The following is a 27,988-nucleotide window of genomic DNA, read 5'->3' on the forward strand; positions in this document are numbered from 1 at the left end:
TAGTACCTAAAGAATATTTTACTAAAGATTATTTTTACTGAATAATGAGAAATATTCTCTGTGTAGATTCAAGTAGCTACAGAAGAATTGTCTATTACCATTGCTTTATGTCCATGAGGCATTATACCATCAGCACAGATTTTCCACCTGCTATCTTCAGCCAGTTCTACCACACGCAAGTGAACTCTGGGTTTGCGATCTGAAACCTCTGCGAATCCAGTGATCTGATAGCCTTGCTGTTTCCTGTCAATCCTTACGGATCGAAGAAGGATGGTGAGAATAGGGGAGCCAGCGCTCCTGATGAGTTCGTCCTAGGATTACAAACAAATATATTTTAAATAGATTAATTAGACCTGGAGCTCATCTGAGTTCTCAAGTATGCTGAAACTTTACTGTTGAGCAGAAGACAAACCTGGCGAGATGATTGAAGAATTGATGAACTGCTACTGCTTTGTGTTCGCTTTGAACCAGAGGATGGATTTCTTCCTGACAAACCTCTCATTGAGATCCTTGTGCTTGAACGCTAAACAGTTCAGAAGTAAAATCATCCATGATTATATTGTGGAGACAGAGATCATGAACTGGGCAAAACCTTTTCTTGATAGTTGTATTAATTATACAGCTTCTATCTGTGTTGGAAAGCTCAATAATCATAAAACTCTCTAGATGAATCATCATAAATTAAAAATGTATTTTCCGAGAAATGTGATGCCCATAAGTATTACATTTGTATTTGGGACAATAATAATAATCCTTGCATTTAATATAGTGTTTTCACGTCTTTGAGATGTATCAAATTAATCAAATTAAAACAATGTTTTAAGAAATGATCAGTAAAGAAATACTGGGATTCTACAGTTGGATCAGGTACTTGTTTATTCATATTTTATTGACACTTCTATTGTAGTAAATTAGAAATGTTTTAGCGATGTTCTTAAATGTTAGAGTTCAATACACAAGAAATAAATGTATCGCCTTAGATATTGATCAATATATATTTCGTGCTGGATTCTTACAGTTTGCTGATTCTCCCATTGCATCATTCGAATGACTTTTGAAGCTGCTTTGGATCCTGTCTGTATTTCTAGCACAATTGTTTCAATGTCTGACTCTGAGTGAAATGCAAACAAAAGGTTTATCGTGAATCATAACCTTGCCAACAATATTGCAAAAGTACTTAAATACTTAAGTGCAAAATGTGCTTTTTAGATTTCTTTACCTGGTCTTACAAATATTGTAACAGCATGCTCGCCTATCATTGCATACAATGGGGATGGTCTGATAAAAACAGCATCTTCTATTGATGCATCAAGGCAAATTTCAATCCCCAATTCACTTGCTCTGGAACAAATCTTATATGTAGAAGTTCTTGCAACTTGTGATCGTTTTCTCTGTTCAGTTTCTTCTGATATTATTCCTGAAGACTGTTGAGCCTGTAGAACAACAAAGAAATGTCACACTTTTCCAATGACATAACATAATTTTGTATTACAGTATATTAAAAAAAACTAAGAACACAAGTACACAGCAAATAGAAAACAGTGCGGAGGTGTATAAGAATGGAAACCTGCACACAAGACTAAGGTCATCCTATTTCATGTGAAAGAAAAATCAGTTACTTACAATTTTTTGCCTATTCTTTCTGGATGACCTCTTTGAAGACATGAAGGCTTGCTTTGTAATTGTATTTGCAGGTAAAATTGGTGTCATTTTTGTTGCAGCTAAATTTTCAATATTTCTTGAAACAGCAAAAACTTGTGACCTTCATATTCAATGAATATATTAAATATTATTAACATAGCAAAAGCAACACTGTTTTAAAACACACACACTACATAAGCAATATAAGCAGAGTTCACCTAGTCTCTCAGTGATATGTATACTGAATAGTGTGGTATTGAGCCACGTGAAACAGAAAGGTTCCTGTCTGAATTTGTGATGTTGTCCATCTCAGCCACGCTGATGCTAAAATTGGTATTAGCTTCCCTCCCTAACCCTCTACCCCTATAAGGAAGATGAGTTAAAAGTAAATTGATATAGTTCCTTCTTCTAATCAACAATAACAAATTAAATTTGTATAGCGCCTTTCATGTCAGCAGGACCTCCCAAGGCGCTGGCCAGTCAGGGATCCACACCCGAGCTGCTGGTTGGGATCAGGAGGGGTGCAGGGCGTGGAGGGTAGGGGTAGGAGGGTGACTGAAGCTATGGTCGAAGAGGAGAATCAAGTGAGGAAGGATCGAGCTCTGCTACAGCAGGTTCCAATGGCAAAATAATGCAGTCATCAACTGGGTTCCTGTCTGAAAACAGTGGTGCTGTCATTAATGGTATTGTACGCCAAGAAGAAACAACACCTTAAGAGTTTTTAAAAAAATAAGAAATATTATAGAAAAGGAAACTAATGAATACCTTTAACCTCATATGTTTGCAGTAAGGAAGATAGTATTAATTACTTGAATGATATGATCGGGTTCTCCTGTTGAGCTGGTTTACTTTCAATCTTCAGATTTCTTTCTTTTAGATTTATCCTTGCAGCTATATTTATTGGATGATTCATACAGACTCTTGCTTGGAGTTCCACACCCGCCTGGATGAAGGGTGCATTAATTCCCATGACAGCTTTGGTATAAATAGCTACACTGCAAACCACAGAAAATATTAAATCAGACAAGGATTTAATACAGAGAAGAATCTGAATAAGAACATAAAAATGAGATCCTTCTACACTACAGCATAAATTTCAACAGAAATCAAGTACGATTTTCCTTTTGTTTAATAAACAAATACCTTGGGTTCATTGTGGTCTTCAATTGAATGTCGGCATTGAGTAACTGAAAAATTGAAGAAATGGAGGAAGGAGAGATGCGTGCTTGAACTGTTTAAGAGAAAGGAATAAAATGAGTCAGCAACAAAATTTTATTTCCTGCAACAAGTCCAGTGAGAGGCATTTCTCTGTTAGTTCCTATATTTATATGAATGGAAGATCCTCAACAGACAATTATTCTTATTTCACATCTATGGAAAGAGTGTGGCTGACCCTTAAATCAAACAACAATTTATGTTCTGTTCGAGAACGAAAGCAGAAATTTCCAATTGAGACTTTGGTAGAGTTCATTGAAAGGTTAATGTGTTGTACACTTCCACTGTAAGTCAAATGTGGCTGTGGTTATTTAAGAGCCCTTTTAAGGAAGTGAAAGGAAAGAAATTAGAGATAAAGTATATATATGCTCACCATTTGCTGTGGCCACTGTTACAACAGATGAATGAAAGGACAGTTCCATTGGCAGACCAAGACTTGTCGCTATGACATGTCGTACCTCAGCTGCTAGTAATGCTACAGAAGCATGTAATCCAATCTGGTTATGGAGCCGATCTAGAAGTTTCCGTAATCCAGTTAGTACTTTCGATCCACGAGTGTCTGACTGTACAGAAAAGTGAAATGAACCTAGTGGCATAACAATGATTAGAGTGGGTGCTCAGAATTCTGCTCAGATCAGCTCATTCAGTTGTATTTTTACAAGCATACTTTGCATAGCTCTCTGGTACCTGAGTGGCTTCTTGGATGTCGTCTTTTCTGAGTTCAACAAAGGCTATTTCTTGACCAAATAATCTGATGTACGCTGACACCAAAGGTACTTCTTCAGGCAAAGCTTTCCATCCAGAAAGCTGGAAAATCAAATGGATTAGGAACCAAGTTTTGAAATATGCCAATATATTACAAAGTATTTGTTAACCAGTGAGCGTGCAAATTTGTTCTTACCATTTTTAAAATACGTTGAATCTTTTCAATATTTGGTTTTCCACTGAGTGTTACACGATTTCTCATTAGGGCTCCCTGAAGACCTTCTGCTCGCAAGCCAACCTTGGTGGATAAAAAAAATCAGTTTATTATACTTAATCCACATTCCACGTAGATAGGAAATCCATCGTGAAGTTAGAGATCCATTTCATATTGAATTGAATACTCCAAATTAGTGATCCATTACCTCCACAAGATCTACTGAAGAGCCAAGGGCATAACCATGAACTTTGCCCAAGATTGCTGATGGGATTGCATTGCCAGCATTATTTATGAAAAGCATTTCAGCAGATGCTCCTGTCATTAGATTATCTGAAAGATACAACAATAAATTTATTGGTTCTTCCAGTTGAAGATTGCAATTGTTTTAAGCCTTCAAATGTATATTTGAATCTAAGCTGTTTATATTAGAAATTGAATTGTTTTAGATACTAGAGATAGTAATGCTGCAAAATAATATTGATTAGAAATTAGACATTTCCTAGATATTTACAAGGCACACACAATAAAAGGTACTTCATGTGGAATCTATTCTGAGACAATTTTACAAATTTAATGAAATTTAATAATATGTTCTCAATTAAAAAGTCTCTTTTAAACACAGCTATTTAACCATTGATTTAATGTTGCCTTTAGAATCTTGCTAGAACTTACATCTAAACATTTCCATTCGGAAAACTCTACTGTATCGGGAACCAAGTTGGTCAAGTCTGGGGGTCAGGAGTTTGATGACTAGATTGCAGGATGCAGCCCTGTTAACGTGAATTGTTACTGGATTATCAATACAGGCTCCAAATTACTAAATAATGGATTACTAAATACATGCAACATTTCACCAGTAAAAACTGAAAATTGGTTTTAACAGTGCAAATAAGTTCTCACTAGTTGCAAAGTGAATTACATAGTGAACATAAATTGACTATATTAGTATAAAAAAGGATGAGGTTAGAAGGATCATTTACATACAGCATTTAAAAGGAAATAATAAGAGTAATGGGAAAAAAATAATTGGAATAGTATTAGAGAAAATAACTCCACAAGGGCTGATTGGCAGCATTTGGTGCTGTGAAGATTATGCGATGCAGTACTACACTTACACTGGTCTGGCAGATGGCAGCGAGCTTCTGGACAGAGCTCTCATATGTGAATATGTAAAGCTGGTAACCTGTAAACTGGTCTCTTTTAGCAGTGAATCAGCTACCGCTGTCACTAAAGTTAAACTAGGTTTAGTAGAAAACAACACAACGCAAGCAATCATTCGTACTTCGGGATGATTCTTTCGATTCATGAATATCTGTACTGTAATATCTTGTACCTGTCTCAAAAGATAACAAAGAAAAGATCAAAAAAATGTATAGAATATTTTATCAAATTGCAGGTTTGTAAGAATGATTTGATTCAATGTAACTTGATTTTTAACTGGAGGTGTGGTATGCTGATTTTCGTACCTTCTGTGGGTCTTTCATTGCAATGTTACGCAGTGCAGATACTGCATCAACTTGAATATTCAATGGAAGATGCAAGTCACTTCCAAAACCAAGCAAATATTTCTTTATATGTTTTATACTTGAAGGCTGTCCTGCATTACCTATTGCTCTGAGACTGAGAACAATGTCATGCTCGTGGGAATTCCGATCAGCTTGAACAAGTAGATCATGGAGTGGCTGGAAAGAAAAAACCTCAGGTAGAGTCTTGTTAATCTCATGTAAACTCAATGGCGAATGAGCTATTAATCACAGCAGTTTACCTGAAGAGCATCAGCGGGGCATGTTGGGCGATCTGCGCAGTACCTCATAACCACAGAACCATATCCAAGAATTACAATCTGGCGAAGAATGGAGGAATGTTGCACGTGAGCAACACTAAGTAATCCCTGCAAAAAAAAATATATTAAGAGTAATTTTGGTGCACTGTTAAATGTCAAACACATGTCAAAAATATTAGGGAAAAAGTTTTGGTGTGGTTCCTCTCCAAATCACAAAATTCAGGTAAATAGTAGGTCTATACTCACTTTAGCTGCAGACACACTTTGCCGGTCGGCTTTAAGTTGCTGCATTGCAAGAATTAAAGCCTGAGCTGCTTCGGTGGCTTTCATTTCTGAATACTGAATCTTGTGTTTGAGAAATCTCAGAGCATCAGCTGTTGCTACAGCAGGAAGTGCATCCAAAATCCAGTGTCTACGTTTAAGAAACAAGGTGAAAACATTTTCTTGTTCTATATTCGCCTACAAAATACACAGCGTTTTGATCCCTTACAGTGTATCCTGTGAAGCTATTTAATAAAATGTCCACAAATGGACAAGCAGCAGAAAGCTTACCAATGCCTCGGATATAATTGTATCTACTGTATCATATATACAGTATGTATGTGTTTGGGTTAACTAAATTCTCGACGGAGAATATTGTGATTAATTAGTTACCTGTACGCCCGTTTTGTTGCATAATTCTTCCACACACTATCAATGATTTTATCTGATGCTGTACGAAGAAGCTGCACAAGTTGAAGAAATTTATCTGGAGCATCAGAATGAACCTGATCCTGATTGTTCTGGGCCAAATGGTTCAAGGTTTCAATTATCTATATAAAAAATTTTACAAATATAGTGGTATTAAAGTGCACCCTATCACATGGTGGTGGGGGGGGATGGGGGAACGGCACAACAATATTGTGTTGATATTTACCTGGGTTTCCAGAGTTTGGTATTTAATTAATTGGATTGGTTGCTGGAGTATATCATTATCCCAGTGGTGTTTCAAAGTTCCACGGCTCTGAAGCTCAACTTGAGGTTCAGAAACCTTTACAGCTATGACATTATCCAGAAAGAGGTGTTGTCTGAAAAGCAAAATATTAATAAGAAATGTACCATAATGTGTGTGACATTATTAGACATTCAAACATTATATCAAATGACAGGTAATTAGCACTGGAAATGTTAACAAGATTATTTTGTTTTGCAGCAAATTATTGCAACATTGGCATAATCTGCAATCATACATAATTATAAATTTAAATTATAACACAATATACTTGGATAGATTGTGGAGTCCTGTAGCTCAGTGGTTAGAGCGCTCGCTTTGCAAGTGAGAGACCTGAGTTCAATTCCAGGCAGGGCGAAACCTTGGGCAAGTTTCCTCACTCCACACGCCTAATAATAATCCCCCCAAAACCAAAAACAATAATAAAAATTGGTCATTTTCAATCTACGACTGTTTGTGGGACATTGCTGTGCGCAATTGGCTGCCGCGTTCGCCCACAAATATACAGTCAATTCACTTTACAGTGTGTTCTGTGAAGCGCTTTGGGACGTCCTCCCGACGTGAAAAACGCTATATCAAATGCAAGGATTATTATTATTCAAAACATTCTGTTATTAAAAACAGTTTGAAATTTGAGGTGAAGCAAAATAATATGTATTTTCTACAAATTCTTTGTGAATTCATAATCTCACTCTTGGAAGCTTACTTTGCCTCCATAATCGCAGTTCCATCAAGTTCATGGAATGGTGTAAATTGATGTATTTCACGCGATTCAACCTGAACAATGAGTGCACCAGACAGTTTAGGTTTCAGGATATGGGTAAATGTCGCCATACTGCGTAAATTCTTGCTTCTCTAAAGTAGGAAAAAATGTGATTACCATTCCATGCAATTCCATTAATAGAGTTAAAAAAAGATTAAAATGGTTCAAAATGCATATCAAATAGCTTTTGTTTAAGGTAAACTAGGTCACAAATATATTTTTAAGTATGACATACAGATAATATCTAGAATAATATGATGAAAAGCTAACAGTTTTACCTGCTGGCAGGTAGGGCATAGCATTGTATACACAAGACCAATTTGCTCCAATGCCCTTTCCTGACAATTATCCAGATCTTTTGATTTTGTTACAATAATCTGGTTGGCCTTTCTGTTTTCCTGAAGTATGTACTTTGTATGGCAGATGCCTTCAATTCCAGCCTGAAGGTGAGAGAGACAAATTGGTTTATTATACAATAACAATACTTATGTAAATATCTGCTGTGAGTGGTGAAGCCTGAACCTTTACCTCTTGTAACTCATAGACATTCTGTGTGTTCTTCATAGTGATCTGAAGCATGTTCAAAATGCCTCTGTGGATATTGAGTATGTTTTCAGGCAAACCTTTAGGGGCATTAATATTTCCAACTCGGCCATTGCTGTATTCAAACTTCACAGGTTTGGTCAGGTCGGCTGCCAGTCTTTGTGTCAATTTATTTGCTGTATTCGATGGAACATTGGGCCAAACACCATTGAGCTCCTGAATCTGAGGGTCTGTGATCTGAAAACCAAATGAACTAAGAAACAGCATCGAACAAATTTTGAAAGGCATAACACATTACCCGTAAATAACCAATAGGCACAATGAATTGGCCACAGAGAATTATACAATTTGTATTTAAAAAGAGATTTGCATTCTTCATTTTTGAAAATATTGCAATATCAAAATGGATAATGAAATTTTCTATGATTTTCCATTGTGCATCGTAGCAACTACCTCTCTTTGGGAAGAACCAGACTTTTGAAGCTGTGGTCAACAATCTTCTGGACAAATTGATCATTCTGTTTTGGGATCCCTGCTGTACACAAAATGGCTGCCGCATTTGCTTACAAAAATGATTACATTTGACAGTAATTACAGGACGATGACGTACTTTGAGGTGCTACCACATCGCAAGGTCAGATTCTTCGTAGATTTATTGATTCATTCCAGAGTGAAAACTTTCACCCATGTTGTTGGCACCCACTTAATCCCAGTTCTATTTTCACAGCAGTGTAGATGGTATCTGCCTTTGTCACTTGGAGAGTGTGTCCCAAGGCCTTGGGATGTCCTCCTGACGTGAAAAGCGCTATATAACAGTAATTTTGTTGTGGGTGTGTGTGTGTGTGCTCGTGTGACTTTTCCGCTTGAGAAACAACATTACACAAATAACTAATTGTAGTTGCCTGTCTTTTGGTTACTTTGCGATTCTATTTTCAGCATCACATTTTTATTTAAATTGATGATCATGATAGTATTTTACATCTACTTACATTAAGAAGATGGATTCTTTGTGTCAGTCTGCTGATTTGCACTCCACAAGTAATTTTTAAACCTGCTCGGTTCAAACCACTTTCTGGAAGTCCAGTTAGAATTATGCCTTCATACTTGTAAACGTGTGTTTTTCTTTCATTGAAACTGGGTACTTGAATCAAGTTAGTACAGTATTGATTAAATCACTGAATTAAAGTCATGTTGAAAAACTGTATTTTTCAAACAAGAAAATTGCACTTACCAAGGTTTCTCTCACCTCCTGGAATTTGAAGAACACATATATGCAAATGAGAACAAATATTTTTGGTATAAATGTTTAAAACAATTAAAACTAGAGAGCACAACATGTTTATTAACTTACCCACAATGGTCAAGGTTAATAAGAAAATAATTCCCCTCATGTTGACTGATGAATGGTACTGATTGAATTGGTTTCATCAATTTATACCAGACAGTTCTCTACCTGTATGTGCTTATTTGCTGACTGATGCATTTGTTAAATCAGTACCAAAGTTCACCAAGGATTAACAATTTGATTTAAATCATTATTCTCAATTATTTAGTGTATATTAAAATATCTTGGTTCTAACCGTGGTGACTTGCAGTTATGTGAGATAAAGAAATGCCTTTATAATCAAAAATAATTTTTGAAAGAGTAACAAATTCATTGGGTTTAACGTGGGTTAAATTCCTTTGCACAAGTTATGATGACCTGGATTGAGATCAACTTGCCCTTTTTTTGGTCAAAGTATATAGTACATATTTTCCCTATTCGTAGATTTCTTTATTGATTTTGTCAAGATGTGCTTTGGCCCAAATAAACATAAAATGCAGTATAAAAGTAATTCAGCTGAAGTAGCATTAGAATATAAAAGCAAAAGAATCACATTTTTGCTGCAAAGTTTCACAGCTTCTTAAAAATATCATATTTTCTTCTTGATATATTTTAAATCTTTACACCTTATTTCTGTCATGAGGGCAGGGATTACTTCAATCAAATGAAGGAGTAATACATTTATTCTAAATGTTATAAACTATTTGGCTTCCCTTGTCTCAACTGTAACAGCAGCTCATCAGAGTTGATTCTCACATCAGAAATGTTCTTCACTTATCGATCAATTTCTTATCAAACAATTTAATTAATTCTCCATGATTCAGGCTTAATTTGGAATCCTTTCAACTGATCATGAAACTCAGATTCGTAACAGTGCAGGGGATCTGCTAGACCACATCCTCCTGTTACCTTGCCTTAACCAGATAACCATCGAAACAACTACTTTCAAGAGGCAATTATTGATGACATATTCCTGCTAAAGACCTCTAGGTGTAATGTCAACCCAGGCTAAACAGCAGCAATTTGCAAATTTGGTGGGCTTTTCAATGGGCCGATGCAAGTTCCATTCAGCAGTCAACATCAGGGGAATACAATTTCTTATGTCGTGCATTTAGCAAACGTCTTTTGAAAGTCCAGGTGCACTATGTCACAAAGCTTTTAAACAGTGAATTTAGGATATCACCTTTAATAAAATGGTTATTGTAAATCTAACCTTTCTAATTAATTAATGGCAATTATACATTAGATTATTTTCAATTAATCTTCCATTTTTGAACTAAATTGGGAAAGCAATCACCCACCAAAAGAAATGAGGATCAGTGTTGGGATGATAAGATTGGTCAAGGGCTCCACAAGAATCAGTGTTTAGCCATATGCAATGTCATGGTCTGAATAGTAAAAACCATAAAGAATCAACAATCGTAACTGAGGCAATCAGCAATTGAAATGTAGTATTGTAGAATAAAATACAGGTTCAGCTTGGCTCAGTTGGTAACACTCTCCCCTCAGAACCTCCCCTTTGAGTTCAAACCGTGGGTCTGTATTTTGAGCTCAGTGTAGGACAAAACTCCAGGGCATTTCTGGGGTGAGTTGCAATGGCAGAGTCCTTTAGATGTGTTGTTAAATGAGATCCTGTCTGCCTGTTCAAGTGGTCATTAAAGGTCCTAAGGCACTATTCAAAAAAGACAAGGGAGTTTCTCCTGGTGTCCCACACCTGAATCCCCAAAATAAAATTGATCATTTGCTTCTTGGCCATTTTGTGGAACGTTACCAAACACATTTGTCTAAAAATACAGTCACTATTTTTTTGACAGAAATATTCAGTGAAATATTTTGAGACTGACAATGTGACAACACACTATCAAATGTAAGGATTTTTAAAAATCTGTCTGACCCAGAATGAGACATACAACTATGGTTATTTTAATGGTTTCAAAAAGTCAGCAAATAATGGCCATTAGAAAGGTATCATTTTTTTCCCCTGCCTCTTATTGCTAGATGCTTAAACAGTTTTTAAAGTTAACACCAGACAGCAGTGGGAAGAGGAAAAAGCACTGTTTATGTTTGGTCAAAAACTCCTAAATAGCTCACGTTCCATTTCATGAGCACATATTTCAAAAAGCTACCTAACATATGCATGTTTAACAAAAATCACACACCCGTTTCATAATTAAGCTCTGGTTCCATCTAGTGTCTGTATGGCAGAGTATTTAATTCTTCCACATGACATCCTGTTTAAAGTATAGTCAGAAGAAAATAACTTGCTACTTGAAAGCACTGATAGCATTCCTTGTACATTTGGATATTATTAATTATAATTAACTTTTTTTAAAGACATTTTGGGGGTTTCACTGGTTGGACCAGAATTCTAAAAGGACTGTCTAAAATAGCAATTGGTACTTTCGTTATTTGTTTGGTTAGAGTAAATTAAATTTAAAGATGGGATTTAGATATTAAAACATTTGATTGAACAAATACAAATTTAAAATATCAAATTATATGCATTCGTCTCAAAAGATTCAATTCAATTTCCCATTTATGTAGAGCTAAGTCCCGTTTAAGGTGCTATAGTTTTAATTTGTGGATCAACTTGTGGAAGTTGTGGATCTTCTGCAGTATTAACTTTAATTTTCTTCATAATGAGTAATAACTTTAATTTTCAAAATATTGAAATCCGCAGAACTTCTCCAATTTGACCATGCAAACCACCTGATTCAACGCATAGTTTTTTTTGTACAGAATCAACTCCCAAGATTGGAGGCATACTTGACAACTCTAAATAGCCATTAACTGCCCATGTTTGCCTTATCCACGGAACACTGCTGTGTGCCTTAAATTCTCAGTAGAAATGTAGTTCCTAATTGCATTAGCCCATCAGCTGAAACAGTTTCCCCCAGAATGTGACCACAACCATTAGCAAGCAGTTACATGAAGGAAATCCAAGAGTCAAGATTTCCTTGGGGAGGACAAGTTGGCAGGGCTACAGGGAGAGAGTGGGACTGAATTGGATAGTTCTGTTCAAAGAGCCGGCACAGACACAATGGGCCGAATGACCTCCTTCTGTGCTGTATAATTCTATGAAGATTGAACCAGAGTTAGTGAACCAGTCAGAGAAGCAATTACTCTATAACTTTCATTACTGAAATTGTCTTTGGAGCAATTTGCAAAAGGTGGCACCTCGGTGCATCCGAATTTCAATATAACCTGCCAATAAATATTATACACCAGGTAGCTGAAATGAGAAAGATGGACTCTGTACATCAGGAAAAACATTAGCATCTTCTGAAACATGAACATACTCTGGTTTTACTAACGTAATAAAATTGTGGCAATCAAAAACCTTAACATGCAAGTACAAAATTTCTTGCAATAATCAAAATATATTCACTGTGGGTTAAGTGATCAAAGCACTGCAGTTAACATTTTTGAGAAAGATTCAGTAGCTATAGATGCAAATCATCCAATTGGAAATTGATATACCTGCTCAGGTTAACTATGAGAAGACATAATCAACTGTAGAACAAAAAAAGTTGGGAAACAAATGCAATTAACTCACTTTATTAAAATCATGTCTTCCAAAGACAAAAATTCATGAGTTACAATTTTTCTTAAAAAATTAAAATTCTCTAAAGTAATTAAGTTCAGCAAAGACTGCATGTAGTGGTAATTTTGAAGTGTGCAAATTTCTTCAGTAGACACATTCTCTGAAAACCTGATCACTGTAGTAGTGATAAAAACAATCTAGGTAAACAAATGTATAAATGATAAATGAATTTGCACCCAGACTTAAATTATCTATAGCAAAAAATACCTCCCCTTAAAACCAATTCCTCAAACCCAATCATACGCATAGTGCATTTGTAGAAAATCAAAATCATAGATTATAATTACAACAACCAACAGTTCCACTCGCATTCAAAGTGCTACATGAAGTAATCAATACAAATGCCACATTTTAAATGTTCCTGCATTATTTGAAATGCAATTCCCTACATTCTTTGAACTTCAAAACAATCAAAATGTGGCACTGTTTTGGTCTTGTACAAATATAGTCACTTGAGGTTAGGCTCAGCTCCAGTTTGTTGAGAGTTTTCATTGAAATCCTCATCCCATGAATGTTTTAAAAACATGGGAGATGATGCATCATAATAATCATGAGATGAAGTTGATTTTGCTGGGTTTCTCCATTTCTCACTTGGTGTTCCACAATTGTTTCTTTTATCGTAAATGCCACCATTATTTCCCCTTTTTGGTAGAGGTCTTGAGCTGTAATGACAAATAAAACATTGTATCTCAATCTGAACTGTAATGTACTTATACAAAAAACATTGGTTAAATTTTAATGAAAAAGGAATAAACACGGAACAGCCGATTGCATTCACTTGACAACAATTTACAAAGTCAAATTCTGATTATATTGACACTTTCTGCAATGTTCCTTACAAGTTCCAAATAAGCTGTCCAACACTTTTCCTCTTTTCTACCTTGAAATCAGAAAGCTCATTGAACTCTTACACTAATGTCACTTAATTAATGTCACTTTAAAATCCAAGCCACAAGTCAGTTGACTTGAAGTGCTTTGAGCCATCCTCACAATGTGAAAGCTACTTTATCAATTGTAATCCATAGTGTATGAAATACCACACATACACACCTATTTCCTGGAATATGGCGCACCGTTCGATATGGTTCAGTGGACATTGAACTGACTAGCGGTGGAAATCTGATTTTTGATGAGGTTTCGGGTGTTGCTGCTGGAACTGTACTAGGTCGAAGGTAAACAGACATATTTGGTGGTGATTGCGTATTCTGCTTCTCTTGTTCTGAACCTGGAAGATATTATAAAGTCAGGCAAATAAGTGGAAAGAACTTTGAAGTACTCCTGGAAATTAAGATACACTGGATATGAACCCACTAACTCAAAACCTTTAATTGTTTTACTTGAATAAATTTCCCCACAGCTACAACTTGATGAATATGCAGCAGAATTATGTTTAACGGCAAGTAGAATATCAGTATGTCCTCTTATGTTAAATCAGGCTGCAATGTCCAAAAAGAAAAAACTTTATTTGCCTGAAAGGGCACAATTTATTCCCCATGCAGCTGAAATGGAGAGCAATAGGAAATCACACAAATATGCAGTTTTCACACCCACAAATTGGTCCAAATTAGGCTTGATAGTAGGCTCATTCTTTATGTTTGCCCACTTTCTGCTTCATTCTAATTTTGTAAAGGCAAACGGGCTGTCTGCTCCTAGGATTTTACTAATGCAGTTAGAAAAAGAGCCAGCAGGTGGTGTAAGAGTGGCCTTGGTAGATTCACTCAGCTTTGTCTGAACATAAACTACTTCCCAAAACCACAAATACATTTTTTTTAAAAAAAGTAAAGCATTTTAAAAAGACACTAAAGACGCCAACAGAACACATACTTTGCTGCTTCATGATCTTTGGCTTCTTCTTCTCTGCAAAAGGAGTCATGTTCAAAAATTGTTGTTTTAACCAACCTGCTCGATCTTCCTCAAATATTTTCCTCTGCAACATAAAAATGGATTATTGAAATGCATCTCCCAAGCCCCTGCTATTCTAGATATATGAAAAGTATCCACTGAATTACCCAAATATTCTTAAAAAGGAGACAACATATTTTATGACATGATTTGGATTCTTCCAAGTTATTGTATTTTATGCTTTGAAACTGACAAGATTTGTTGTTGAAAGCCCCATGACTCAATCTCATCCTTCCTAATAGAAACCTCACTTTCTTCCCTTTATACTTAAGAGTGCGACAACATTATAATATGCTAAAATATACAGTACCTCATGCCCTAGTCTAATAGCTGCTTCTGTAAAATTTCTCCTCTCCTTTTCAAAGTTCTTTCGCTGATCATCAAATAATTTCCATTCTTCTTTCAATCGTTCCTTCTCTTCTAGCAAATAGCAATCACGCAGTAGTGCAGCTGTTTCATCATCACACTGGACATTAAGCTGTTGCTTCGGAAAGAAAATACAATTAACCTTCACATTTAAAATGTTCAATGCTTTGAAGCTTTAAGATTATGTTGCATTCACCCATTTTTACAGATTAAATTGTAGTCAACAACTTGCATTTATATAGTGCTCTTCACATTGGGTAGCATTGGAGTGCGGCAGACACCTTAATTTGAAGTCATAAACAATAAACTCTTCATCTCAAAACAATTATGTTCCTATCTGCAACTGTTTTCCCCCTTTCTGTTACATTTATCAATTAACAAAACAATCCCAAAATGCATTACATTTTTCATAGAATTATCTGCAGATAGAGGAATAATTCATGATATTTAAAATAAATCACTACTCTTAACCAAGTCTTTTTAGATATTAAAATACTTCACATGTGCTAATATGCAGATATTATTTCACAATCACTAGGTACCTTTACAATAGAAGTTAGACAGTAAATGCACAAATGAAGGCTGTAGTCTAATCTAGATCCAAACATTTGGTTGAAAAACCTTGGCTATATTGTAACACACACTATAAAGAACAAAATGATGGAGCAAGCAGGGATTCAATAGAGTGAATATGTTCCATTGCCCTTAGGCAGCATCTCCCCACAGGAGAGAGTGGGGTGGCATCAACAACAGGATAGGTTTTGTTTTGGTTACAGAAGGGGGATATGTAAAAAGCCAAATAGTCCCATCTCAATCCATATTTTAGGCTCTTAACCAATGTGGCAATGGTCACAATCATTTCTCCCAATGGCCCACAAAATAATTTACAACAAAAACACAAATAAATACTGCCCATGTTTAGACTTGGCTTTCCATCTGTAAATATAGTAAATACGTAAACAAGATTTTGTTCCCCACCTCCCATAGGTCAGGTTATACAAATAAATCAAGTATTACAACAACTTGCGCATATATATATATATATATATACACACACACAGTGCCATTTACGGAGGTAACATCCCAGAGCGTTTTATCTAAACATTACCTGTAGAAGCTGTTGCTGAGCTTTGATAACATCCCTGCATTGCTGAATTTCCAGTTTGAGTGTTTCCATTTCTTGTTCATAGTGCTCTCTGCTTATTATTTCATCACCAACCAGAAAGCCAGATTGTACCAAGGAAGCTACAATAAAGTGAAAATGTGGCCTATTAACTCTACAATATTTGATGAATTTCACTACACTGAATATATTGAAGTGCTTCACAATTCCTCATACATTATACAAGTCGCAGTAAACTCGGTTAAAGGCACTCCTAGATAACTCACTCCTTTCAATAAAAAAAAGCTCTGGGCACAGGAACTATTTTGCTGGATCACAATTTAAATTTTTTTATTAACTGTATAACTTCATTTTTTTCACAGCCCTATGTGCATTCATGTTTTGCAGTAATTAAATATAGGTTTAGGAAGCAAGCCTATGTAGATTAAAATATTTTTTAATATAAAAAGATGCTGCAAGAATGCTAATGTATTTGCAGTTTTCTAAAATGGAGTCATTGGAGCCAAAGGAACTTTGACACACATCACTGAAATATTTTTTACCAAATGATGGCGTTACGTTCCAATTATTTAAAAAATTACTTTGATATTCTCCAAGAAGTCACTTAACACCAGCTGTTCAAAGTAGTTCATCACCATTCAGCACAATGAATGACCAACTTGGTTAGACCTTTTTGGCTGGAGTTAAAAAATATTTTTGTTTACAAAATTACAAAAATGTCTTCCAATCCATGGTGCGAGTGCAGGGGGGGGTATCTAAAAGAATGATGGATTTTTAAAAAAAACATTCAAACACTTTTAGTATCAGCAGTTGTGCTATCTTGTCTGAAAAGAAACTGATTTTTGAAAGAAAATAAAATTCGGCCAGTTCATTTTTCAAAAATGTCAGAAAATTCCTTAGGAATCACTTGCAAAATAACTTTCATTACCCATTCAAATCATACCTTGGGAGTCTAATTTCTCAACATGGTTTTTCAGCATTCTCCATTGCTGTCGGATACTATTGGTAAGTTGTTCTCTAACTACATCACAAGACAGCTCCAATGTGTTCTCTTTATTTTGTTCACGAATATCCTCTTCGTTGTCTGATTCAGCCTATGGGATAAGTTGTTAAAGCTTGATTAAATAACTTATATGGCTTTCAAATAAGAGAAGCAATTAGTCCCTTTAAGTATTTTAAAAAATGAATGTGCTTGATTCAACTTCTATAAGAGGGCAATGAATATGTGCATCTGTCATTTGCTGATCCCTATATAATTTGTTCCATCAAAACACTAAGTGTACTTTTTAATAAATGTCTCTTATGAACAGTCTGAATCTTACTGCTCATCTACAGACTGCCAATCCACTGCATCAGTCACAGTTGAATTTCATTAAAAAAATTATGTAGAAGATAAAATGCAAATAATTTCCACAACGGGTTTTTGTAACAAAGATCAAAAAATAACAATGCATTTGCCTGGGTGTATTGGTATTTTTTTCAATATGCAGCAGGTGAAATTATGAAATTAAAAACATAGTATTCTATTAAAAGGTAGTAGAGCATCATATTAACATTTTAAAAACAGCAACATTTCAAACTTACTATGCCACTGCTATCTTCTGAGTTTTCCTTTGGTCTTTGTTTTCTAGGGCTAAGTATAGACATCATATCTTTTTTCATCTGCTGTAGAACCTGTTTTAGCTCCACATTTTCTATCATCAGTTCTTTATGATGCCTTTCATAGTTATTTATAATGGCTCGGTACATTTCGTTTTCATTCCTGAACAATTAGGGTGGGTGGTGGGGTGGGGGGGTTAGAGAAAGAGGGTGGAAGAAAAAAAAGTTGCAGTTTTATGACAAGAGAAAAAAATGTTAAGTCACTTAAAAATGTCTGCCAAGCCCTGGTGCATGCAGCACACTGCCTAACGCTTGTTACACAAAATAACTAAAGTACCTGGCTTCTGTTTTGACAGTCTTCCATGCACTGCGTCGTCCATCAGACCGCCCCAAGTAGTTAAGGACATCAATAGCTATTCAAAAATCATACCAAAAAAAACTATTGAAAAAAGACAAACATGAAATCATTGCAGTACAAGTGGTCCAGAGAGCAAATACTTTGCAGCATTTTCCGCTTATCCCATTCAAAAACCAGGCTTTTGGTTAAATTGGGGCTCTGTAAAAGAGATGCCTGCAAAATGCATCACCAAGGAGGCAAGGTAATGGGGTCATACTAGTAGCCACGACTAAAGTGTGGGTAATCCAGAGTAAGGCACAAGACTTCCAAATTAGGTAACAAAATATTGACCACTAACAGCCATTTACTCATAGAGTGTTAATTTACTAACAAAATCATGCTCTAGCTGAACTGATTGCCAGCTGAAATAGTTGCAGCTGGTTAAGTATTTAGGTATTCTCAGCCCCTCTTGCACTAGCAAGAAGTGGATAAATTACACTGCTTGTTGCACAAATCTCATGCAACTCATTTATACAGGTCAGGAAAATTGATGAGCCTCGAGGCCATCTATGGGTATCTATCTCAAACGTAAAACATCAGAAGAGAAAGTATTGCAGTCATTATCATACTCTTAGATGCATCATTAAAGGCTTCAACAAAAGCAAAAGCCATTAGCACTTTCAGAGATCATTCCACTTCTATGTGAAATAAATCCCCAAAAGTCTAAAAATGTGTAGTTATTCTTAATGAAGGTTCATGTTGCCATTCATAACCAATAAAGTATTTAAGCAAGAAATGCTCTGCCAACACCTTTAAAATCTTAGGTAACAGAATAGGAGACCACACAGAAATGCCAATAAGTAAATAATCCTTGTATTGGATACTGCATCTTTAAATTGGGAATATGTATCTCAAAGCGCTTCACAAGGATTTTCAATAGTTAAAACATGCACATTTTCTCCGCAAACATTACAAATTCCTAGAAATACTTACATAGTTTTTTTTCTCTTTTATCCATCACAAGTTGATGCAAACGTTCTTTGAGTTTGTTGTACTCCCGTTCTTTTCTCTTCATATCATGGTTGTATTGAGTTGCACGACTTGCTATGATATTCTGTAATTTCTGTATCTGAAAATAGTGAAAAAAACTAATTCACATTTGATCATTCTGGTGCAGGACAGAAAAAAATGAACATCCTAAATGTTTACAAACTTGCAGCCAAGATTTTTTCTACAGGAATGCAATGCACATACCCATCAAAGATTCAAGAGAACCCTAGACTACATACCTGAATTTTTGTACAGAAGGTTAGAAAATTCAGCAGACCTTCCATTTTAAATTTAAAATGTGCTTTAAAAAAGGAAAATACGAGTCTTTAGCAACTGTGGATCAACATTTTAAAAAAGTGTGAGAAGAGAAGTTAAACTGAATTGGACTGATGGCATTGGTATTACTCAGCTGCTGCAATAGCAGGACTAGAAATTAATCATCTTACAAGGAGACATGAACTCCAGTAGAAAAATTCTTTGATGCAAAATTAACCATCTTTGGGAATATATGGGAACGGTGGGCGTATTCATAACAGGTGTTTCAAGCAGACATTCCTACCAGTATCCAGAAATGAGTCATGCTGATTTCCACTCCCAAGTAAACTGCATCATGGTGGAGCTCCTGTGGGTCAGTGTGATGCACATCTAGCTACTGGCAGGAGTTGCTGTGTGAGACTCCAGTCACCACGTTTTAGATCCCATTATCTTAAATTAGCATGCCATATCACTTGCAATGAGGATTAGTTTGATCCACATTGAGGAATTCTGTTTTTTATTCTTTAACTCCTACAAATACATTAAGGAGAAAGCAGCAAAGCAAGTAACGGCAATCTAATAAACCAACTTAGAATCAGAGAAAACATGCACCAGTCCTTACTTCCTCCTTTTCACTTTTCAGTAAACTGTGTAAACTTCTGTTCTTCAGTTGCAACTGCCTGTCCTTTTCTTGAAAGGATTTAACCTCCCTATGAGAGGACTCAAGTTGATCCTAAGAGAGGGAAAACATGTTACATGACCAATACAATTAATTCCATTCTAAAAGTGTTCACTGATTGCATAATAATATGCAGATGTCACTACAACATACCACAAACTAGCATGATACAGATTGTACAGACAAATCCCATAGAGTGAGTTCACAATCTTAGGCAGGTAGCAAGGAGAAATTCTAACTGGACAAAGTACTGTGTGAGGATTTTCACACATTTTCTAGCTGGCATTTGAGAGCAGTAATTGGAGAAAGAGATCACTTTTAAAATTATAGATAATAATCTTTGGTTTGGTGTAGCATCTTTCACATCAGAAAGATGTCCCAAAGCGCTTCACAGGTTTCACTGTAAAGTGACATTGTACATGTAGGATCACACAGCAGCCCAATTGCTCACAGCAATGTTCCACAAACAGTCATGAAAAGAATGACCAATTTTATTTGGGGATGGTCAGCTAGAACACTGGGAGAAGATTTTCGAAAAGTGCGATGGGATCTTTATCGTCCACCTGAACAAGTAGACAGGATCTTGGTTTAACATCCTATGTGGACGGCACTGCAATACCTCCTTGCACTGCATTAGACTGTCATCTTAGATTATATGGGTTCTTGTCCCAACGTGAGGTTTGAGCCCACAACCTTATGACTCAAGAGGCAAGTGCTACCACTGAGTTGAGTGAGGGAATAGGACTTTTCAAAATCATACAGTTGAATACCATACATCCATACTCCAACTACCTGCATAACAGGATTTTTTTTGTTGTTGCACAAGAGCCTAAACTTAAGGAGGGGTGAATCTGGCAGCACTCAGATTGCCCCCTCGCCCAAGGATTCAAACACAAAAGGCAGACAATTAAGAGACAGTGACTAAACATACAAAGTATTCATATCCACATGGGCTGGCCCGAATTAGTGTGGATATTGACTCTACTGATTTGAGTTCATAAGTTAAAATTAAACCATGCCCACAAAACTATGAGAAAATCATTAAATACAGAACTGCGTTCATGTTGAGGTTGCAGATCAGACACAAGCTCTTTTCAACAAAAGCAGCTGCAGGGTGTGTTCAGCTGCCAGACAGATTCTGCTTATACAGCAAAGGAAATCATTCATGAAGAATTCAAACAGTAATCCGATTCAAAATTGGGAATCTCTGCGCATATGGAAAAGGATTGTAGTGTTCCAACAAAGATTTGCCATTGCTCTGAAATGAAGATCTACTAACAAAGCTGATTCAATTAGATACGTTACCTTTAGCTTAAGTTGGCAATGTTGCAAATGGTCCAGATCACTACTAGACTTCAGATGTTGGGTTTCTAGATCTTCTAGTGTACGGAGGCTTCTGCGATTAAGCTGAAGCAGATCATACATGCAATTTACAATGGCCACCAGATTTAGTTCTTTTTGTGCATCTTCATTATAAAATGATGTCAAACCCATGGAAGTAAGCTCCTAAAATATTGAAAGGATCAAATCAAATACTGTACTAAGTTCATTTTTTACAAAAGTTGTAAACATAAAAATCTAACAGTGATCACCACATCAGATAATAATAATAATCCTTACATTTGATATAGCACCTTATCATGTCTTTCAGACGTCTTAAAGTGCTTCACAGAATATACTGTAAAGTGAATTTGACTTTATATTTTGTGGGTGAAAAGTAGCAGTGTTCCACAAACAGTCGTGGATTGAAGTGACCAATCTATTATTTTTTTTTAAAAAAAGGAATTATTACCCCCAGAAAAGCGATCTGCCAATCGACTAACAACCGGGTTCCTACTTACTGCTAGGTAACAGCGGCATGTTGAGTAAGAAAATTTGGTCAACGTTTCGCCCTGCCAGGAATTGAACCCAGGTCTCTCGATGCGATTGTTACTGCATATATAACGATTTAGAACATTAAGTATTAGTTTTTAGCAACTCTTCGTGCAAAAGTTGAATAATTGACTAGTTGTTTAATCTGATAATTTACCATGATCAAGTCAATCTCAAGATTTAAAATCTCAGTTTTTCATTGAAGTGGGACTGGACACATAAAAAGTTTGACGTTTGCTGGAGGCAAATGGAAAATAAAAAAAAGGCAAGCTTACTAAAGGAGAAGTTAAAATAAAACAAGTAAAACAAAACTGACATATGGTTGCTTACAATGGGAGAAAGAGGATTTAAGATAGATGCACAATGAAATCAATCTATCATCCAGAGTTCACAATGCGGTCAATCCATCTTTCCAGTTCAATAAAGATACTCCAACCAAAAAAGGAAATCTTAATGCATTTGACTATTCTAGGTATGTTCCCCCATATTAATGTCTCTTTCACACAATACGTGGATCCCAAGGAGTAATTGCTCAACTCAGTTTGCACCATCCAGTATCCACCAATTCAGTCCTCAAACTTCTACTTTAAGTCATCAAGAAACTCAAGACAGTAAGTCAAATATTAACAGCTGCTTTCATTAAACTCTGTGACTACACAAAACAAAAAGCATTTAATAATTTTAAAAAAAACTTATTTTGCACTCCAGAAAAATAAAAACAATTGCACACGTGTCCTCAGGTCACCACAAATCCTTAAAATCACAAGTTTAGCAACTTCAAACAATAGCACATGCACCACTGATAAAAGTTAATTCAAGTTTCTAAGATCAAACTGGGAGGATTTTTTTTCATGCATTACCATAGCCAAAAAAACCCTAATATTTATTGTTAAATCGATAAAATAAGGGACCTTGCGCATCCATCACAGGGTCAAACAAGAAACCAGCCACACTTTGATCCTCAAAATTCTTTCATGAATGTATATGCTATAAAATGTTCAAAATACATTTAAATTGCTCACCTGATTGAGGTATGATATACATTGCTCCACATTCCCATTTGTGCAAAATGAACCAAAATTGTTGCTAACATTAGGAGATTCAGGCAGTGAATATTGCAATACTGAATCAGAGTTGACAGAGGGAGACATTCTTGACCTGGATGTTTCGCGAAAAATAAATTCTTTGCTATCTGTTGGGGAGGAGAAAGAAGTGGGAAACGTTATTCCTCTGTGTGTAACACAAAGTTATTCATTTTAGCTTCCCTGTACTGCAGCCCACCATCTAATGTTTTGAACTTCATTCACTACTTCAACAGCCTAACTTACACGCACTGATTTGGCACAAATATAAACAAAAACATTGTGGTACTTCTTAGAATAAACTGGCAACAGATTTAACTAAAATCTTGAACATTTCTCCTGCTGTCTCGACTACAATCAATCACAACAGGTTAAAAGTCAATTTCCCTCACCCCAGTTCTGTATAAAGTTTTTAAAAAAACTCTTGGAAGTATTCACTTGTATAAAAAGGGTAGCACTGTTTGTGCCCATTGAATTCCGAGCTCAAATCTATATACATAATGTCCGAGAACTATCTAGATTTCAGTAATGAGCTGACTCAAACAGATTACCAGTAGATTTGCTGCATACATCAGGTGTACAAGTCATACCACAGATTTGCTCAAAGTCCATTTTAGAAATGACACTAAGTACAAGAAGCAGCTAGAAATTTCAGCATTTTACAATACAGTTACCATTGATTAACTGCACAAAAGGTTTGAGAATAGATGTCCCGAGTCATTTCAGCACATTATCACGGTATAAAAATTGCTCAGAGCAGCAAGCGATGACCTAAAATCAGCAAATCTCTCTGACCCTCACCCTAGATAAAGACTAAAGATCACCAAAGTATAAACCTAAATCATAGGAGTTCTGAATTAGTGTTAATTTCTCCATTGTAATCTGGCAACTGAAACGTCAAGACTTGGGTATCCTTATCCAAGCCTATATTCTCACATGCTGAAGCCAATATAACAAGTGAAACCGAATTAATTTAAATCTAAAGCCAACAGACAGCTGCTCCCATGGTTTAAAGTGGATTTCAATAAAGATTAACATTGCCTAAATTGCTAAAGCAAGATGTGTCAACCCACAACGTAAATAGCAGACAAATTTTAAAAAATTAACATAGGATAATTGAATCTATATTGATAGATATATACACTTTGTTTGGTAAGGCAATCAATATTTTAGTTAAGTGAATATTCAAATTATTTTGCCATTTCCCTGTAAATATATTAGTTCCATAGCTTTGGTAATGCATTCCACCATGTAATATAAAACTTTAAATTACAGAGACACCACTTTTTCCCATTTAATATCTAACAATTTAAAGAAATCTTAAAAAAGAACATAGTTAGGAAGCAGGATAATCACAAGTTCACAATACACCATATATGAGAAGGTGGAAATACACTATTGGCATTAGCATAGTTTGTTGGACAAACATAAGTTGTGTCTCAAATTATAATATTCCATAGACAGTATAACAAAGATATTTCTAAGCTTCAGTGTGCCTATGTTCTCATTTTATAAAGCATTTAGTATACCTGGTGATGGTTCTGGCATGGTTATAGCTTTCCAATCTCCCATAGCAACTGAGCAGCCAAAATACTTGTACAAGCAGTTCAGCTGCAACACACAACTGACTGAAATAAATGTTTCTAAGCAGGAAGCACCTAAAAATAGAAAGGCAGAACATTTTAAATTAACAGCATCTATAAGATAACAGATTAAGTCAGCAATGCAATGTCATTATCAAGATTAGATTCTGGAATATGTTCTTGCACTGCGTAGCCACAAATTACAATCAGATTACTCTCCTTGGGAGATCCAAGATTACCACAGCTTGCCCTTTCTCACATTTTAAAAGAAATCATCCATCCACAAAGAACTAAGATTTGCTGATAATAAGGCAAAGATGGTCTCCAGCCCTTGCAAAGCTATTTTGGTCATGCAATATCCTTCCATTCTGCTGTGCGAGCTCATCATTCAATCTTGGTCTTTGACCAGGTGGGACATTATATAAAAGTTGAAACCCAGCAGATCTAAACAGCACAAGATTAGTGTCTGGAATAGACAGAAATTGTCTGTGGAGGCTGTCCTTTCAAAAAAAAAGGAAGGCTATACTTAAAATGTATAAAATAGAATTCTTCCTCATTCAACCTCTGTTTACAAATCAAGGTTATACCATAGTACAGAACAGCAGGCAGATTCTGAAACATTCGTGAAATACAGTATCCAAGCAACTGCCTCAACCCTAAATGTTCTTAAAAGTTGATAAACATCACTCCATGAACATTAACAATTTAAGAGTTCTTCTGAATATGCCAAATATATCCTGCCCCAGTTCCACAACTCTCTAATGTTAGGACAAAATGATTTGGCTTCCAATAAGTGTACCATTTAATTGAGCCATAACTATTATACCACTATAAGTAAGTTAACACTACACTATTGCAAACTTACTCCACATACCACGGATTGACAATTTCACTGAATTAAGAGGGGAAAAAATAGGTAGACATCTGTCTCTTTAGAAGATTTCAGTTATGACTCCCAGTTTTTACAACAGAGAAACAAAAAGAAACTATATACAGAAACAAATTACATTTTAACGACCTAATACGTATAATGTAGTTTGATAAATCAGTCAAGAGCAGGTGACAAAAAGTATGATACACACCTTCCTATAAACAAAAACAAATACTATACCCAAAGCAGAGGCTTTCCTTTTCTTCCCTCAAATAGTATGCACAGTTTCAGAGAATGATCAAGACATTTAATTCATGGAGTATATTAATTTACATTATTCCAATAGTGTAACTGCAAGTCGATTTTCTTCTTGGTAACACATCTTTATCTTAATTAATTCCAGCGAACTTGAAAGAATAAGACATTGATTGGCCTGAAAATCTAATTTACCTAAAAACCCTGGTTAAAGGTCCTCCTGCAAACTTAATGGATTGAATAAAATGCATAAAACATAAGACCTTCCTCTTTGACTGTGCCTTCGGTCATCCTCCCACCCCACCCCTCTCAATGCCAGATGGAACAAAGTTAAAACTTACTGATCTCAAATTAACAACAAACCACAAATTACAGGCATTTCCACCAATTTGAGACAAGCAAAATATTCCAAACCAAGCTAAAAGTGTGCAATATTAATCAATAGAGCCTTTAATAAAAGTCTAACCGCAGTACTACATTGCATTTTTTTTAATGCAACACTGGCAACTCGTATTCTACTCCGATAACCGTGCAATTGTGACTATGTATATCAAGGAAAATGCAACGCATAGTAAACCTGGAAAATCTTCGGAAGCTCCGGTGTAAGAGACGGTCTAATTTACCTATGAGACGTGATCCCTCCAATACAAGTGGTTCAAATCCGCTTACGTCTTTGGTTGAGTAATCTCTCGGCACCGATGGCCGCTTTATCTATCTATGCAAGAAGACAGACACCGACCTCAGTGGGTGTGACTTTCAATTGGAACAACATAAGTTCACAGGAAACTCTCATTTCCTATTATTATTATTATTATTATTTCAATTCCAAACCTTGCAAGACAATCTCGTCATTTCAAACAGAAGTGACGACGAATCTTTTTACTGTACCGTGGAGTGTAACCCATAGAGTTTCCCTGACGTGCATTGGTGTGTTTTGTTTTAATTTGCAGTGCGTCCAACGTCCGTCTGTCGCTCCAGTTCGGGCCCCGGTTGAACCCCCAAAACCAGTGCGAGCTCGGGGGTCCGTCCGGTCAACCGCACGACCTTCCAGCGCCGTGCGAGCAGAACCTTCCAGCACTTGTTACGCGTCTCCTTTGCGCTGAAGCAGGGAAACGAGCAGCCGAGGGGGGCCCCGGGTTAGGGGGTTAGGGGGTGGGAGGGGGGTCACACTGGCAGAGCTTAGAGCAGAGGAGCCGCAAACAGGAATAATACACACACACACCTATATATATATAATAATATTGGATACAAAGCCTCATCGCGTCTTCGAGGCGTCTCAAAGCGCTTCGCAGAATCTACTGTCAAGTGAATTGACTGGATATTTTTTTTTGGGGGGGGAGGGGGGGGGAGGAGCGACAGCCTTAGCGCAGGGAAAGCCGCAAAAACACACAGACAGACAGACAGTCAGAGAGAGAGAGAGAGAGAGCGACTGAGAAATAAAGTCAGTACCTCCGCATGAAGGTGGGCGTGTAAGACTCTCTGCCGCGCAGCCCGGGGCCGAGCCGGGGCCCTCCTTTCACTGGGGCTGTCACAGTGTAAAAGATTCCCCCTGGAAACGTCAGGCGGCGGCCAGGTGTCGAGAGAGAGGGGGAGGGGGGGGAGGAAGGGGAAGGGAGAGCAGGCCGGACCTTCAGCAGGTGACACACGGCCCGCGGCCGCTCACCCTGAGCCCTACCCACCCACCCACCCGGGGCTCGCACTACATGTCCTGCGGGACCGACCGACCGGCCGGCAGGTGTGTATTGGGGAGTATTCCCCACCCCGAGCAGAGCAGATGGACTGGTCGGTGCCCGGGCCTCCACTCCACCGACAACAGTCCTCCCTCACCGGCGGCTGCTGCTGCTTCTTCGGTTTGAAGCTCCGACTCCGGCGCTTTATTATAACGCGGCCGCTGATTGGTTCCGCCGTTGGTTGGCAACAAGGAAGCGCCGCATTCATTGGTCGGAGGTTGAGAGGGGGGGGCGGGATCAGAGCCACCACGTGACCGACCTACGCCTTCACTCTGAAATAGCTGCAGAGCAAAGCCTTGACGCTGGTCACTCACACTACAGCCTGACACTGGTCACTCACACACACTGCAGCCGGACACTGGTCACTCACACATTCACACTACAGCCTGACACTGGTCACTCACACATTCACACTACAGCCTGACACTGGTCACTCACACACACTGCAGCCTGACACTGGTCACTCACACACACTGCAGCCTGACACTGGTCACTCAC

General features: G+C 36.8%; 2 protein-coding genes across 3 annotated transcripts in view; both read right to left on the reverse strand.

Annotated features, from left to right (window-relative positions):
• Window positions 1-9,260, reverse strand: part of LOC103174801 — a 56,408-nt gene extending 47,148 nt beyond the window's left edge. The window contains exons 1-24 of the mRNA XM_042334977.1: window positions 9,210-9,260; window positions 9,090-9,107; window positions 8,848-8,999; window positions 7,844-8,095; window positions 7,594-7,755; window positions 7,259-7,407; window positions 6,478-6,628; window positions 6,216-6,373; window positions 5,808-5,973; window positions 5,544-5,669; window positions 5,245-5,460; window positions 4,894-5,111; window positions 4,451-4,548; window positions 3,984-4,108; window positions 3,758-3,859; window positions 3,544-3,663; window positions 3,230-3,419; window positions 2,785-2,872; window positions 2,451-2,636; window positions 1,624-1,762; window positions 1,220-1,433; window positions 1,017-1,111; window positions 413-523; window positions 99-311 (exon numbers count right to left, since the gene is read on the reverse strand). Of these exons, the coding sequence (XP_042190911.1) occupies window positions 99-311; window positions 413-523; window positions 1,017-1,111; window positions 1,220-1,433; window positions 1,624-1,762; window positions 2,451-2,636; window positions 2,785-2,872; window positions 3,230-3,419; window positions 3,544-3,663; window positions 3,758-3,859; window positions 3,984-4,108; window positions 4,451-4,548; window positions 4,894-5,111; window positions 5,245-5,460; window positions 5,544-5,669; window positions 5,808-5,973; window positions 6,216-6,373; window positions 6,478-6,628; window positions 7,259-7,407; window positions 7,594-7,755; window positions 7,844-8,095; window positions 8,848-8,999; window positions 9,090-9,107; window positions 9,210-9,249 (3,489 nt within the window). The 5' untranslated portion in view covers window positions 9,250-9,260. The remainder of the gene's footprint in view (window positions 1-98; window positions 312-412; window positions 524-1,016; window positions 1,112-1,219; window positions 1,434-1,623; window positions 1,763-2,450; window positions 2,637-2,784; window positions 2,873-3,229; window positions 3,420-3,543; window positions 3,664-3,757; window positions 3,860-3,983; window positions 4,109-4,450; window positions 4,549-4,893; window positions 5,112-5,244; window positions 5,461-5,543; window positions 5,670-5,807; window positions 5,974-6,215; window positions 6,374-6,477; window positions 6,629-7,258; window positions 7,408-7,593; window positions 7,756-7,843; window positions 8,096-8,847; window positions 9,000-9,089; window positions 9,108-9,209) is intronic.
• Window positions 9,261-12,724: 3,464 nt separating this feature from the next.
• On the reverse strand, window positions 12,725-27,370 carry ssx2ipa (synovial sarcoma, X breakpoint 2 interacting protein a). 2 transcript variants are annotated; one of them, XM_042335188.1, is made up of 15 exons: window positions 27,210-27,370; window positions 26,384-26,471; window positions 24,581-24,709; window positions 22,992-23,161; window positions 21,403-21,603; window positions 20,041-20,151; window positions 19,107-19,242; window positions 18,114-18,189; window positions 17,762-17,939; window positions 17,121-17,271; window positions 16,163-16,299; window positions 14,999-15,172; window positions 14,611-14,713; window positions 13,837-14,011; window positions 12,725-13,448 (listed from the first exon to the last, which is right to left on the reverse strand). In XM_042335188.1, exons 3-15 carry the CDS (start codon window positions 24,621-24,623, stop codon window positions 13,235-13,237), a joined length of 1,869 nt encoding a protein of 622 aa, XP_042191122.1. In that variant the 5' UTR covers window positions 24,624-24,709; window positions 26,384-26,471; window positions 27,210-27,370; the 3' UTR covers window positions 12,725-13,234. The 2 variants fall into 2 exon arrangements, with proteins under 2 accessions (XP_042191122.1, XP_007885397.2); XM_007887206.2 differs by lacking the exon at window positions 27,210-27,370 and having other exon boundaries at window positions 14,999-15,166.
• Window positions 27,371-27,988: the final 618 nt, after the last annotated feature.

This window comes from Callorhinchus milii, unplaced genomic scaffold (genome assembly GCF_018977255.1).
Source record: "Callorhinchus milii isolate IMCB2004 unplaced genomic scaffold, IMCB_Cmil_1.0 Scaffold5, whole genome shotgun sequence".
NCBI lineage: Eukaryota > Metazoa > Chordata > Chondrichthyes > Chimaeriformes > Callorhinchidae > Callorhinchus > Callorhinchus milii.